The sequence below is a fragment of the Zootoca vivipara genome, chromosome 9 (assembly GCF_963506605.1).
Source record: "Zootoca vivipara chromosome 9, rZooViv1.1, whole genome shotgun sequence".
NCBI lineage: Eukaryota > Metazoa > Chordata > Lepidosauria > Squamata > Lacertidae > Zootoca > Zootoca vivipara.
The window spans coordinates 12558195-12574210 of record NC_083284.1 but is presented as its reverse complement, the minus strand read 5'-3'; the positions used below and the strand labels follow the sequence as shown (position 1 = coordinate 12574210).

At 45.7% G+C, this 16016-nt stretch overlaps 1 protein-coding gene across 1 annotated transcript in view; it reads right to left on the bottom strand.

Moving 5' to 3' along the window:
- Window positions 1–2714: 2714 nt before the first annotated feature.
- Window positions 2715–16016, bottom strand: part of CFAP299 (cilia and flagella associated protein 299) — a 325747-nt gene continuing 312445 nt past the window's right edge. Inside the window, exons 5-6 of the mRNA XM_060278392.1 lie at window positions 13649–13778; window positions 2715–8941 (exon numbers count right to left, since the gene is read on the bottom strand). Of these exons, the coding sequence (XP_060134375.1) occupies window positions 8846–8941; window positions 13649–13778 (226 nt within the window). The 3' untranslated portion in view covers window positions 2715–8845. The remainder of the gene's footprint in view (window positions 8942–13648; window positions 13779–16016) is intronic.

Here is a 16016-nt window from a genome sequence, read left to right as displayed (position 1 = left end):
GGGGCTGTGCACGACCACGCAAAAGTCACCCCCCCCATTGATGTGTGGGGCAGTCATTACTATCTGGAGGAATATTTTCTGTCCCATTGTTCAAATACGTTGTGTCCAGGTGGCAGTTTCCTAGCACACAACCACAAGTGCATGGAACATCCCCCAAGAATTTTCTTGAAATTACTGCAAGGAGCAAAGCAGGCAGCCCACAGTCTATGCTAGGCAGTCTGCTGGAAAAGGAACTAATGTGGGCTGAAGACTGAAGAACCCTGCAGGGTTTTGTTTAGCTCGTCCATTCTTTGGTTAGATCTGATTCGAGCCTGCCAAAATGATGTTCCCATGTGGCAGGCATTCGTTTTTAAAGTCTTGCTGTGACACTGCTGTGGAGAGGCTGTAAGCATTTGGGCTGATGCATGAGTTGCCGCAACTAATTAAGCTATTCTCACGGCAGGTAGATGAATGAGAACCCCCCACCCTTAAGCCCCAGGAGGCGGAGGGGGAAGCAGGAGTTTTCAAAGTTAGCACTGTGCAGATGAATGCTTTCCTACTGACTAGCAGCTCCCCCTGATGCCAGCCTCCTGGGCACCATAGCTGCCAAGTCTCCCATTTTCCCTGGGAAATCCCCGTTTTTCCAGCTGTTCCTAGCTGAAAAAACAGATTTTTTTTGTTTTTCCCCCGGTTTATTCTGGCGCGGCGGCCATTTTGGAACTGGGCGGAGCATGCTCAGAAGCGACTTTTGATGCTGCTCTGCCCAGTTCCAAAATGGCTGCAGTGCGGCTTCTGGTGTAGCGGCCATTTTGGAACTGGGCAAAGCAGCATCAAAAGTCACTTCTGAGCATGCTCCGCCCAGTTCCAAAATGGCGGCAGCGCTACCTCTGGTCTGCTATTTCCGGCCCGGTCCCTTATTTCTCTGACAGCAACTTGGCAGGTATGCTGGGCACTGCTAGCCACTAAACACTGGTAGATGATGTACTCTCTTCCTGATGCATCCTTACCTGGATTTTGGAATGCATGGGGTATTCTGATAGATGTCAGGGGAGTGGACCTGATGACTTCCTGCTCCTCCAGTTTCTATGATTCTGTAGGCACTTTGTGTTACAAGAATAGTAGAGTGTACCCACAACATTTCCTGTAGCGATATATATACTATTGGAAACCACAGTTGGTTTGGGGTCCTCAGGACCACATGGTTTAAAAAAAGAAGAATGTGTGTGAACAGCTCTCTCACATTACAGTTTGTCTCTCTGCTGTGTGCTAGTTTTCGTAATATATGAAGCCACTTAGTATTGGGGAACTGGACGTTCAGAAACTTGATTGTAAGAGTTGAGCCAATACCAGTAGCCATGTTTAGATTTTACAATTAGTATTGTTAATTAGTTTTATAGATATAGATAACAGGGTATTTTGGAATATACTTTTAAGTTGTTGGTTTTTTAAAAAGAGAATCAAGTTTTTAAGTATAAAATAGGAATGGAAGTGATTTAATAGGCTGCTTTCTAAGAGAAGAAAATATATATATACCGCTACAATGCCCACATAAGCATTTATTATTATAAAGGTTGAACAGTTCATGACAACAGACAACAGATCACTTTACCAATTAAATGCACATTAATTCTCCAAATGCAATTAATTTACTAACTATTTCTAGACAAACTGATAATATATCAATCCAACCATATTAAACTTGGAAAGAATAAGATCTGTTTTAACCAATCTAATTATTTTATTTTAAACACCACAGCAGTCCAAACGAATAACATACATTAAACAAGAATATTAAAATCTAGTAAATCTAGTTAATCCATGCCAGTTACAAGCAAACTGATTACAGTGTATTTTCATATGTCCTAATTAATTGCAGCAGATACTCTGAGTCTCTTCAGATTCCATGTTAGCAATTCTTTAAACTATGATTCGGAGGAGTAATAATATGTCAAAGGCATTTTGCATACTGGTTTATCCAGGACACCTGGACTGGGTAAACTATGGTTAATGCTAACTAGAAGTGCCTTCAAACCAAGGTTTGCAATCTTCAAGTGATGGTTTCAAATACCCATCCATGGTTTGGAGAACCTCTAGTTTAACCGCTGAACTGAATGTTCAGCAGATAACCATCTTAAATACTGAAAGCTTAATATACTGTATTTCATCACTTAGGGAGCAATCCTGCTCATGGAATTACTGTCCTTTCCCTGTCAGCACCTGGAATCTTGGGACAGTTCTCAAGGTGGTCTCCATCCCCATGGGACCTGCCACTGGTTCTTGTGCCCACCTTTACATTATGTTTTCTGGCTAAATGCTCTGAACAATAGAAATAGAAATACTTTATTGTCACTGTACCACTTGTTTACAGTGAGATTAAATGAGCCCCCCTTCCCCCCACAATCTCCTTGTCACTCCGTGTGCTGTTGTACTACCACATTCAGCAGCCTCGTGGCCCATGGGTAGAAACTATTCTTCAACCTGTTGGTGCAGCTTATCATGCTTCTATATCTCCTGCCCAAGGGCAGGAGAATGTAAAAAGGTGCTGGCCAGGGTGTGAGTCATCCCTGAGAATGCTCCTCGCTCTTCTGAGGCAGCGGTCTCTCGCGATGACATCTAGCAGACTCAGGAGACAGCCCACGATATCGTGGGCTGTCCTCACCACCCTCCGTAGGGACTCTCTGTCCATGGCTGTCAAACCAGCATACCACACCATAATGCAGTATATGAGAGAACACTTTCTATCGTGGACCGATAGAAGGAAATCATCAATTGCTGTCCAACTTTGTTCTTTTGAAAGACCCTAAGGAAATGAAGTCTCTGTTGGGCCTTCCTAACCACCTGGGCTGTATTGACCTTCCAAGTTAGGTCTTCACTAAGATGGACTCCCAGGTATTTAAAGGAAGAGACTCTCTCTACACAGCCCCCCTCCCCGATATACAACGGGGCTAGCTCCCCTCTCTTCCTCCGAAAGTCCAACACCATCGCCTTTGTCTTGCCAATGTTTAGGTGCAGGTTGTTCTCAGAGCACATTGTGGATACCTTTTGAACCTCCCCCCTGTACACAGATTCGTCACTGCCTGTAATTAAACCCATTATGATGGTGTCATCAGCAAACTTAATAATTGCAGTAGATGGGTCAGATGAAATGCAATCATATGTACATAACGAATACAGGAATGGACTTAGCACACATCCCTGTGGAGTGCCAGTGCTGAGCTTCAGGGAGGTAGATGTAACAGGACCAATCCTCACTCTTTGTGTCCGATCTCTCAGAAAGTCTTTAATCCAATCACACATGTTAGAAGAAAGGTCCAGGTCCCTTAACTTTGCGATGAGAATGTCCGGAAGGATGGTATTGAAAGCCGAGCTATAATAAATAAAAAGCATTCTGACATAATTCCCTGGTCTCTCCAGATGACTCGCTGCAAGGTGAAAAGCTGTAGCAATGGCATCATCTGTTGACCTATTTCTCCTGTAGGCGAACTGGTGGTTATCAAAGTCCGGTGGAAAACATGTTCTAAGATGATGGAGGACCAATCTCTCGAAACATTTCATCACTACAGATGTTAATGCAATGCTGGCTGACAGGGGCTGGGCACCATTTCAGAGTGAGCTGGGGGGGGGCATTGATGGAGATTATAACGGTGGCTAGGTCAAGGTGCTCATTCCTGCCCGCCAGCAAATAAGCTCACCAAAGCCCAGCAATGGAGCCCAGCTTTGTGCACACATTGGCCTGGAGACTGAACTTCCTTATTACCAACTTGCTTAAACCTTGCAGGAACCTATAGTCGTAGTCCAAGTATTCATTGTGAATATATACCAAACCCTTCTCCCAGCTTTGTTTAGTCGTTTAGTCGTGTCCGACTCTTCGTGACCCCATGGACCACAGCATGCCAGGCACTCCTGTCTTGCACTGCCTCCCGCAGTTTGGTCAAACTCATGTTTGTAGCTTCGAGAACACTGTCTAACCATCTCGTCCTCTGTCGTCCCCTTCTCCTACTGTCCTCATTCTTTCCCAACATCAGGGTCTTTTCCAGGGAGTCTTCTCTTCTCATGAGGTGGCCAAAGTATTGGAGCCTCAGCTTCATGATCTGTCCTTCCAGTGAGCACTCAGGGCTGATTTCCTTCAGAATGGATAGGTTTGATCTTCTTGCAGTCCATGGGACTCTCAAGAGTCTCCTCCAGCACCATAATTCAAAAGCATCAATTCTTCGGCGATCAGCCTTCTTTATGGTCCAGCTCTCACTTCCATACATCACTACTGGGATGGATCCTTCATGGATCAATGCCTTGTCATGGCGAAGGGGCTTGAATAACTCAGAGAAGCTATGAGCTATGCCATGCAGGGCCACCTAAGATGGACAGGTCATAGTGGAGAGTTTTGACTAAAGGTGATCCACCTGGAGAAGGAACTGGCAAGCCACTCCAGTATCCCTGCCAAGAAAACTCCATGGACAAAGACTTCTCCCAGCTATATAGCATGAAAGGCATAGCATGACTCCAAGTCCAGAATCAAATCATTCTTCAATTAATCATCTAAAAATATCTCTTGAATCCCAAGATTTATTGAACCAAGATTAGCAGAGAATTAATTTAGTAACGCTTCACTGCTATTAGTCCAGGCAAATGAAGAAAACTCACCCTCATCATCTTTCCTTTTAGGCTTCTGCTATGTCTTCTCCTTTCGGTCCTCCATCAATGGGCCTCACCAAAGCAGTAGTCTGAGCATTCTTTTGGTTACCTCCATGCTATTAAATTCTACCAAACAGAATCAGGGGAAGCTGATCCAATTGCGCTCTCTCTCACACACTGTTTCCCTTCCTTTCCCCTCTGGCTGCAACCTTAAACCTCTTGGGCACTTGGTTAAATGGAAGGCGGGAAAACTACACAAAACGAAGTGTGAAGAGGTGAACAAAACTCCCCACATATTCTCTGAGAAAGACCAGCTATTCACACCTTGAAAGCTCTTCCTCACTCATAAAATGGAGCAGCTCCCTTCTTCCAGGTGCAGTGCAAACACAACCCCTGTTCGTGTACAGCAGTTCATTATATGCTGTCAAGCGGGCAATCTTTTGGGAGGCACCGATAAATTATGTGATCTACACAGAGAGCTGCTGCACATACTTATACCTTATACCTTATGAGGAATGGCTTAGGGAGCTGCGTATGTTTAGCCAGGAGAAGAGAAGGTTAAGGGGTGATATGATAGCCATGTTCAAATATATGAAAGGATGTCATATGGAGGAGGGAGAAAGATTGTTTTCTGCTGCTCCAGAGAAGCGGACACGGAGCAATGGATTCAAACTACAAGAAATAAGATTCCACCTAAACATTAGGAAGAACTTCCTGACAGTAAGAGCTGTTTGGCAGTGGAATTTGCTACCAAGGAGTGTGGTGGAGTCTCCTTCTTTGGAGGTCTTCAAGCAGAGGCTTGACAAGCATATGTCAAGAATGCTTTGATGGTGTTTCCTGCTTGGCAGGGGGTTGGACTGGATGACCCTTGTGGTCTCTTCCAACTCTATGATTCTATGATTCTACTTGGCCTGCCACCCGACAACATCTCCTCTAAGCAACCTTTGCATGGGGACTGCAGTGAGCACACAGGCATTGAGCATTTCTGCACCAATCCCCTCCTGATGTCTCCTTCACACTGCATTATAAACAAATCCACAAATGCAGCTTGCATTGAGGCTGTAGCCAGAATGTGCATGCTGGCTGTGGAAAGAGGTGTGTTTGTGTGTGGGAGGGGGAATCCTGCTCCTAGCCTCTTGTCAGGCTCGTAAAAAACACCCCAAGCCTTCTATCGAGGGGATTGGCAGAGGGAACAGAGCCACACCTATGGATTTGCACGATGGTCACTGGGAAAAGGCTTTCCTTCTTCTGTGGCTCACATGGAAAGCAAGTGGACTGCTGGAGGAAGAATGGGGCATCCTGTCCCTCTCCCTTCAGCCTCCTCACTCACCTGCATGACCATCAGGTAAGCTGTCAAAGACAAGGCTACCTTAGTGGTGGGGGAGACATTGAAGCACGTGCCCCTCTGGTTTCATCCTCATCTCTCGCTCACAATTTGATTCCTTCCCTTGCCCTTCCTGGGAGCAGAGACAATCCTGGCAAGAGAAGGACTCCTCCTGCGTGGCCTAGATCTTGCTATGTTACTGGAGCTGTGCCCACCTGTTAATGAGTCTGCCTCCATTCAAGTGCCTCTTAAGCAGCACAGCACTTAACTACTCACTGTGAGACTCCCCAGCCCTCCCTTTGGGTGTCCTCTTTACGGGCTTATTGACAGTAGCCCTTCCCCTGGAGCTGTTCTGCTCTGTGATTTCTTTGGCTCTTTGCTCATTCCCAAGCTGGATCTTCCCAGCCCTCCCTGTGAGCATTTGGCCCGTAGCATCACCTGCCCCCCACCTGCAGGAAGAGACACATTTTTCTAGGTGGGTACTTTTAATTAGAGATTTGCAAACTGACAAGGGAACTGTTCCTTTCCAGATGCAAAAATCCAGTTTCCTGGGCTTCTGGGTGAGGCATGAGACCCTATATCAAGGAAAAAGAAAGGAAGCAGGGAAGGCAGGGAGAAATATTGCGTTTAATAGTCTAGCTTGCAATGCAGGTGGTAGGACAGGCATCCCCAAACTGCGGCCCTCCAGATGTTTTGGCCTACAACTCCCATGATCCCTAGCTAACAGGACCAGTGGTCGGGGAAGATGGGAATTGTAGTCCAAAACATCTGGAGGGCCGAAGTTTGGGGGTGCCTGTGGTAGGACCACACTGGGGGTGTTTGCACACAGAGCAGCTCTAGCTCACTTGGTGAGAGCAGGGTGCTGAAAATGCCAGGGTCACAGGTTCGATCTCTATATGGGACAGCTGGATATTTCTGCATTGCAGGGGGTTGGACTACAGCAGGGATGTCCATATTGGGAGTCAAATTCCACCTTTTGCTGCAGATATGTGGATTGTTGCATGTCACACGTCTGTTTACATTCCAGCACAGATTGCTGGAGGGGAACTTCCGCTCTGTATTGGATTTGTTTTCAGTCTCTGAGAAGACAGCAAGGAGAGATGCCATTTTTTCCTTTGTCCTGATTTATGTATAATAAATGCCTAGATTAGTACAGTGGTACCTTGGTTTTTGAACACAATTGGTTCCGGAAGTCTGTTCATAAACTGAAGCGTTCATAAACCGAAGCGAACTTTCCCATTGAAAGTAATGGAAAGTGGATTAATCCGTTCCAGACAGGTCCGCGGAGTACTCAACCTGAAGCGTACTTAACCTGAAGCATGGGTGTAATTGGTTCCAGAAGTCTGTTCATAAACTGAAGCGTTCATAAACTGAAGCGAACTTTCCCATTGAAAGTAATGGAAAGTGGATTAATCCGTTCCAGATGGGTCCGCAGCGTTCGTAAACCGAAAATTCGTAAACCGAGGTGTTCATAAACAGAGGTTCCACTGTATGTGTCTACAGCCTCAAGCCTCTTCTGTTCTGCAGTTTGCACTGCTGAGGAAAATGTGCTCAAGTCTGCAAGCTTGAGCCACTGATGCACATTGGAGCAGAGGTCGATGGATCTCTGCAGCGGCAAGGCTGAGGGGAGACGCTCCAGCCGGGGCTGAGCCAGCTGGCCTTTTGACCCCCCGATTCCGATAGTCCGACCAGTAGATCCTCGGCTGATCCTGGTAGATCACGGGGTCCTTATTGTGTACAAAAAGTTATGGGGGGAAAGCTAAAAAATTCTGCGCAATCCTCCCCAAAAGCTCTGGGCACTTCCCACCTTAAAAAAGCTCAACAACTCTGGGTAATCCACCCACCCACCCCACGCATGCACCTCCTCCCTCCAATGACAATGGGTAGATCACTGCCATTTTATTTTATTTTAATACTGGGAGTAGATGACAGTCTCTTGAGAGTTGGACATGCCTGGACTAGATTACTCTCAGGGTCCCTTCCAACTCTATAGTTATATGATTTGATGTGTGGGAGCCAAGGTACCAAACTTTTCCCCAGCGTTCAAACTATAGTAGGTTGCCACTGATTAAATTAATTCTCAGTTAGCATTTCCAAATGCAATCTGTGAACTCCCCTTCCAATTGTCTTTTTGTTGAGTGGGGTGGGGTGGGGAGGAGAGGGGCCATAGCATGAAAGGAATGAGTTGCTGGTACCTAAACTGGCTGCCTAGCCCCTCCGATTTACAGATTTCAAAGCACCAGTGGTCAACCTGTGGGCTGCATTTGGCTAGACTCCAGCAGCCCAGCCAGTCAAGAGGTGATGGACATTGCAGTGGAGGCAAGTCTCAAGGGCCACAGGCTGTGCAAGCCCTGCTTTAAAGGATCCACTCAGCTCCAAGGTGACACATGTAAAATCATTTGAAGTTTGGCGTTGAGTTTCCAGGGCACTCATTTAGTGAATATCATTAAGTGAAGAGCAACACAGCTCTCTTCCCACCCCACCCTGCCCTATCTTATTTTGTTAATTCAGTTTCACCTCCTCCTGTTCTGATTCACACACATTTGATGCCTCACCAAAAGTTTGCATTCCCCCAAACCTGCACACATTTCCCGAGGTGTGGTGGAAGGCATTCTGTGGTTCAAAAAGTAATTAGAAGTAACTGTGCACTGAGTTAACACACGTTTCTAAAGGGGTGCTGTATTTTAGGGTTCTTAAATGATTTAAAGCACTCTTATGCAGACAGGAAAACAAAGGCAAAACCTCTTTAATAAGCAACCTCAGGAAAAGTGCTATTTGGTAACAGTTCCTTAACAGCCTAAGGCATCCTTGACTATTTGGTCGTGAAATAAACTACTCCCCCCATCTCCACTTCTGGTATACATATTAAAGACTTATTCCAGCGTATTTGTTCCTCATCAGAAATGATGTTTAGAGCTTTCTTCTGAGGACATGGTCATAAATGACCACCTGCAGGTAGAGGTCCGTTTCGATTGGAGTCCGTGTTGTGTTGTCCCCTGGATAAGCCTGAGGATGGAACAAGGGCGAGAAAGAAGCAAGAAACTCAAATCAAGCATATTTTCAGTTCACACCATTGCGATCTGTGCAGCATGAGATCCTGGGAGGTTGCGCACCACTGGATTATTGCCAGCTCACAAGAACACGCATCAGATAACATGCCAACTTTGGCCCTCCGTTCCAAAGTCTACCTTGAGAGCTTGATCTTGTGAAAGGCCCAATTTGCATGGAATGCCTAGCCAGGAGCAATGTTTGATTTGCAATAGCTTCTGGATGCATAATGGCTAGGAAGTTGGGCAGGCAACTGTCAAGGGGACCCCCAAGTGCTACGCACTCATTCTGCTGTCTGCTACAAGTGGAAAGACAGCCGATTGTCCACACTTCGAGGGTATTGCAGCCTCCCTGTTTACAACCTGCTGTCTTCTATCCTCACTAGTAAGCATCACATAGCTGGCTTGGTAGAGAAGGGTTAATTTGGAGGAGCATCCATTTCTAAATAATTTTTTCCATTCAATGTCTCCATTAGATTTTAGGGGGTGGGGAGGCATCATCTCCCAAATCTACTAGTCCTCCATGTTGTCCGATAGGTCCTGAGTGGGTGGTGATTCTTTGTCCCACATTTTGTGGGATTCTTTGTCCCACATTTTGTGTGATTCAGCCTCCCCGGCCTGTTACACACTCCAATGTAGGTATCAAATTTTGACCATTTTCATGGGTATTTATGCCACTGTGCAGTAGAGACACACAAGGAAGCTAGAAATGCAATGTGTGTATGGCTTTAAAGAGCCAAAACCCCCTCTGTGCTTGATTTGGTCCTCAATTCTTAAAAGTATATATTTCACATAGCAATAGGGTATCTGCTTATTTGTTACAGATGTTCCACAGCTGCAGGAAGTTAGACCAGTGACCCACTTTGAATGCAACCAAATACACTTCTTTTTAGGTATGCATTTTTAAATGTCTTGCAAACCAACACACTCCCATTTTAAGATGTGTATAATTTGATATTTTGTCCCGTTGCTATTCATATGCAACCAGCTTTCGTGGGAAGTACTTCAAAGAAACCCTCATCCGAGAGCTGTTCTGTGCAAACCCAAACAAATTACTGCCCGGCTTACTCTGCGTTGGTTTTGAGAGGAACCAAAGCATGGGTGTGTTTGCCATATTCAATCTATAGTCCAAGGACTTAAGATGCAACATTTTTAAAGGGACAATGAAGAACAGATGGACTCACTCAGATCACTGCAGATGGACACACTCAGATCACAACAGAGGGCCATTGTTCATAAAGGAACTCTCTAACCAAGACAGCAAAGAAGCAATGGAAAAATGGATACGATTCAAGCAAATCTCAGTACAGTATTTTAAGTCCAATTTAATTCAATCAGAAGGGTAAGCATTTTATTAAAGGTAAAGGGACCCCTGACCGTTAGGTCCAGTTGCGGACGACTCTGGGGTTCCGGTGCTCATCTTGCTTTACTGGCCGAGGGAGCCAGCGTACAGCTTCTGGGTCATATAATCATAGAGTTGGAAGAGACCACAAGGGCCATCCAGTCCAACCCCCTGCCAAGCAGGAAACACCATCAAAGCATTCTTGACATATGCCTGTCAAGCCTCTGCTTAAAGACCTCCAAAGAAGGAGACTCCACCACACTCCTTGGTAGCAAATTCCATGTGGCCAGCATGACTAAGCCACTTTTGGAGAACCAGAGCAGCGCACGGAAACGCTGTTTCCCTTCCCGCTGTAGCGGTACCTATTTATCTACTTGCACTTCATGCTTTCGAACTGCTAGGCTGGCAGGAGCAGGGACCGAGCAACAGGAGCTCACTCAGTTGCGGGGATTCGAACTGCCGACCTTCTGATCGGCAAGCCCTAGGCTCTGTGGTTTAACCCACAGCGCCACCCACCTTCCAAGCAAAATGGATTCAAAGGGATGTAAAATGCTTACCTTTGTTTGAATCATGGCCATTTGTCCATTTTTCTCTGCTGTTTTACTGGAGTGGGGGGCGGGATTGCCGGAAATTCTGTGCATGGAGCGCACTGCGTAATCTTCGGACAGTCCAATCTAGGACTCATGTAAGATCTCATGTGCTTTGCGAGAACCTGCTGCCGCTGCTGCTTTGCAACCCAGGTAAGGGAGGCTTCAATGAGGTGGCAAGGTGTTATGGCACCTTTCTGTTTCGACTTAAGTGGTGAAATGGGACACACTACCCCTGCAGTGACAGATTTGTGAATTGCATACTATTCTTTTGGAACAGGAATATATGGATCTGATTTCCTAAGTCTCTCCCCCCCCCTGCACATTTCATGCACACTCTTTGGAAATATTTAAACCAATTTGTAAAAAGAAAGTAATGTAGCATTTAACTGTTTTGGTGTCATAACCTGGAGTAAGTGGAAGACAGTGGAAAATCAGCCTGTCAAATGAGGTTGTTTGAGAGAGAGAGAAAATGCCTTGAAATAGACCCATTGCAGTGGGGTAAGGAGGGCACAACCAGCGTGGGTTTGTAATCACTCTGGATAGCTCAGTTGGCTAGAGCATGGTGCCGATAATGCCAAGGTTGCCCATAGGGCAGTGATGGCATCACCCCTAGCTAACAGGACCAGTGGTCAGGGATGATGGGAACTGTAGTCCCAAAACAGCTGGAGGGCCAGGTTTGACCGTGACTGCCATAGGGGGTCCTGCATTGCAGGGGATTGGGTTAAATTAACCTCAGGGTTCCTTCCATCCCTACAATTCTATGATTCTAAGTCCTCTTTCCCAATGCCAGTTTCCCAATGCTCGCTGGGGGACCCATACATTATCTCAGTGGCCTTGGCCTTGAACCTAGCCATAAAATAGGACTATAGGAAGTTGCCTTATACTGAGACAGACCATTATATTGTCTATACCAGGCTTCCTCAAACTTGGCCCTCCAGATGTTTTTGGCCTACAACTCCCATGATCCATAGCTAGCATGACCAGTGGTCAGGGATGATGGGAATTGTAGTCTCAAAACACCTGGAGGGCCGAGTTTGAGGAAGCCTGGTCTACACTGACCATAGCTGTCAACTTTTCCCTTTTCTCGCGAGGAATCCTATTCGGAATAAGGGAATTTCCCTTAAAAAAGGGGAATAGTCGACAGCTATGTCACTGACAGGCTGTAGTACTTCACGCAGGAGTTGTTCCCAGCACTACCTGGGAATACCAGGTAGTCCTGGTCATGAGCTCCCGGAGACTGCAAGAAGCTAAGCAGACCTGCTGCTGGCTCAACTCACTTTTGTGGGATGGAACACTGGGGCAGACAAGTCACAACAGTTCCTAGAGTGTCCACTAAGAGGAACTCACCTGGAGGGACACCCGACTAAGCTCAGTTCCTGTTCCTCCAGATATGCAGATGAGATGGATTAGCTGGCAGACAAAAGCCCCCAGACAGCAGCCATTCTCTCTCTTAGCCATTTCTCCTTCAATGGGAACACATCTGCACAGAACCTACATTTAGGATGGTTCTCCCTCTTGGCCTGCTACCAAGAGAGAGACCAGAGGACTCCAAATGAATACCTCTGTAACCTTTTCTAAGCAAGCCTGCCTTTCTGAGATTATGCTGTTAACTCAGGATGAACCTGTAAGTAAACTCTATCTTATTTTATGAACACTGTGTTGTGTATTTCTTTTAAGAGGGACAAAGGGGATTTGTCAGGAAGTATAATATTGTTGTAGAGGTTCTAACAAACCTGAACGCTCACGTTTTGCTGCGCACAAAAGGGGAATGTCACTCTGCTGATATTGGAAGCTTGATAACACAAGCTTGGATAGGATCTATCTAATAATATATCCTAATCCACATCCCTAACATTCCCACAACTTTCTCATTCAGTTTGCCTTCCTTTCAGCAGCAGCCCCTCTCCTTCAGACCATGCACTGTCACATGACCACACCCACAAACAAACTCACAATCAAGTCTCCAAACAGCTCAGGAAGCAAGCAACCTTATTCCAAAAAACACAAACTCACTTTCTTCAGTCTCTTCCACCGATCCCTCCCATTCTCCTCCTCCCTCCCATTCCACCAAACGTCCCTGTTTGCAAGTCCTGTTCACGAGCTCTTGATCACAAGCTCCCAGAGACTGCAATAAGCAAAGGGGAACTGCTGTTGGCTTTGTGTAGGTTGGCTGTTGCCTCTAAGACTGCAGGTGCACCCAGTTTTTCTGCACAGGATTACTGAACTATTATTACTGCACTATTACATAAGGAAGTGCCCAAGGGAATCTGGGGAGTTTAAGATGTTTCTCTAGATATGCCTTATGCTTAATGAAACTGAGGCCCACTGCTGTCATCCATGGGAAAAAAGATCTCATTCAAAAAGAATTAAAAGATGACATTTCCATCTTGTGAGGCCTACTGCACAGCTTTACAGGAAGACCTACCTACCTACACTGAGATCTGTTGCTTTCAGACCTTGTTCCAGAAGTACTTAAGATTCACACGTTCATGCGATGGCTTACATGATTGTTTCTACCTTGGTTGCATTGACAAGATGTCCCATTTGAAGAACATCATATATCCAACTAATATAAGAAATGTCCTTCATGATGGAATGTCACTTCTCAATAGGACAAATGCCAGACCCGTGCATTGCCCCTTGGTCCATGAAATGAGCAGTACAAATAAAAGCATGGATGTTTGACACAGACAGGCCTGTTGTTTCAGGGAAACTACAAAAGTTACAATGCTACCTTGGGGTCAACATTAATGACCTTCCTGTCAGACTTGTTCTTGAAGAGGACGCCACACACATTTTCTGCAATCACTTGGTAATTTGGACTTGAATTCAAGCAGCAGATATTCCTGTCCCAGTTGTAGAAACTGTAAAAAAAAGCAAAAACAAACCAAAGAGTAGACAATGCAAAGCATCTGTTTGCAACATTGTGCAAGCCATGTGCTTCCCCCCCCCCAAGCTAGCGTTCTTCTGTCTCAAGAGACAATGGAGGAATGGGCCTTTGGGGGTGAAGTCAAACTGTTGGAAGGTTGCAGCATCTGCTGTGCTGTGGCTGTAGACACCAATACGGGGGGAGACATGTTTTGTTGCAGCTGGGGTTGCAGATGAAGGCATCCGGTTGTGCTGCCGCAGATGCACCAACGTTTAGACTTTTAGGCATTGAGCTACAGGAAGATCTGTCCTGGAGTGGTAATACAAGGGGGCTTGTGAAGAAGGCGCAGCCGCCACTGTACTTTTTGAGAATTCTAAGGAAAAACCGTCTTCCACAAAAGCTGCTGCTTGCCTTCTATCACTGTGCCATACAGAGTGTGCTCACGTATGGTTTATGTGTGTGGTACGCAAGCTGTTCTTCTCAGGATAGGCAGGGCTGTGTAGAATTATTAAAACAGCAGAGAGCATTATTGGCTGCTCACTCTTCACCTTAGAACAAATCTATACCACCAGGTGCCATAGAAAAGCACTAGATATATCAAGAGATTCAACGCACCCTGGTCACCGTTTCTTCGAGCTCCTGCCATCGGGACGGAGATATAGAACAATGCAGGCGAGAATGAGCCGTCTCAAGAACAATTTATTCTCAAGAGCGATTTTGGCCTTAAATGGAGTCTGGACTTTGAAGTCATCTTATTTTACTTGTTATATTGCACCGTATTGCACTGTTTTAATTAGGGTTTTGTAGTAATTTTGGATTATGTTTAGGAAAGCTTTTAATGTAATAGATTATATTTTAATACTTCTGTTGGAAGCTGCCCAGAGTGGCTGGGGAAACCCACCCAGATGGGCGGGGTATAAATAATAATAATAATAATAATAATAATAATAATAATAATAATAATAATAATGTGGAATGCTTTATCTGAGTGGATGTGGTAACCGAGTAATTTTATTGTTCCTGCAAGGGGACAATGACAATAAAGATTATCTTCTCTTCTCTCTGCGCTCTTCCCAGCGGTCATTCATAAGTGGCTTTCCAACAATGCCACATATTCCCCCAATGACATTTAGTTTAGAACAGCAAAATGTTTGTCATGGCATCGTTGTGCCTAGGGTTCCATGCCCCTATAAGCAGCAGCCAATCACTGAGCGTGATGGAAAGGGGAACTTGCAATGCAACGACATTTTGCATTTACAGTCATACCTCATGATACGTCTGCAGCGGGTTGCGTCTTCTCAGGTTACGGACGCGCCAAACCCGGAAGTCCCAGAACGGGTTACTTCCAGGTTCGGCACGTCCGTAACCTGCGCGCATGCGCAGAAGCGCCACATTGCATCACACTCGTGCACAGATGGGGCGCTTCAGGATGCGGCCTTTTCATGTTGCAAACGGGCCTCCGGAACGGATCCCATTCACAACAAGAGGTATCTCTGTAGAAGCATACGGAATGAAGAGACACAGGTCCGTGGTATTTAGCAGCAGCAATATCTCGGCAATAATATGCAGTTCCAGAGCAGGACTAGAAATCCTGTGCGCAGCAGCCACCATGAACCTGGGATCTCGCTTCTAGCTCTTATCCTAAGAAATCTACATGAATGGTTACTCATGTTTTCCATCTGAATGTCTCCACTTTGAATCATTTCAAAGCGTTATCATGGAGAAAAATGGCATCATGTCAAGACCAGCCATTTCAATGCTGGCAGAGGGGGAAAGGCATGTCTGCTCTATTAACACAAATTCATTTAACTCTTTCTCTTCCCTCTCAGAAACTCCAAGAAACAAGTTACTCTGCAGATACGCCTATAGCTCCCAAGACATCTTGTTGGGAAGCCAAGGCAGTGAAAACACTGGCTGCTTGTCACTGGCAAGCCTCCCTCGTCACTAGATAGGCTGCTGCAGTTTCATGGCTGGCTTGCTGCGGCAGAAGGCGAGCAAGCTTTCAGAAAGCTGAGCCCCATCCCTTCTGTCCCTGTTGAAATGCCCAACTCTGCCCAAAGATTCTTCCCTCCGTGAAAACATAGCAAAACAAAGCAAAGCAAAACACACAGATACTGTACTTTGCCTGAATGCACAATAGGGTGTTTAGTTAATCCTATGTGACAGAAATCCTTCCCAATTCTCTTTCTCTAGTTCCAGTATACAGAACTACATCAAACATCACCCTTCTTGG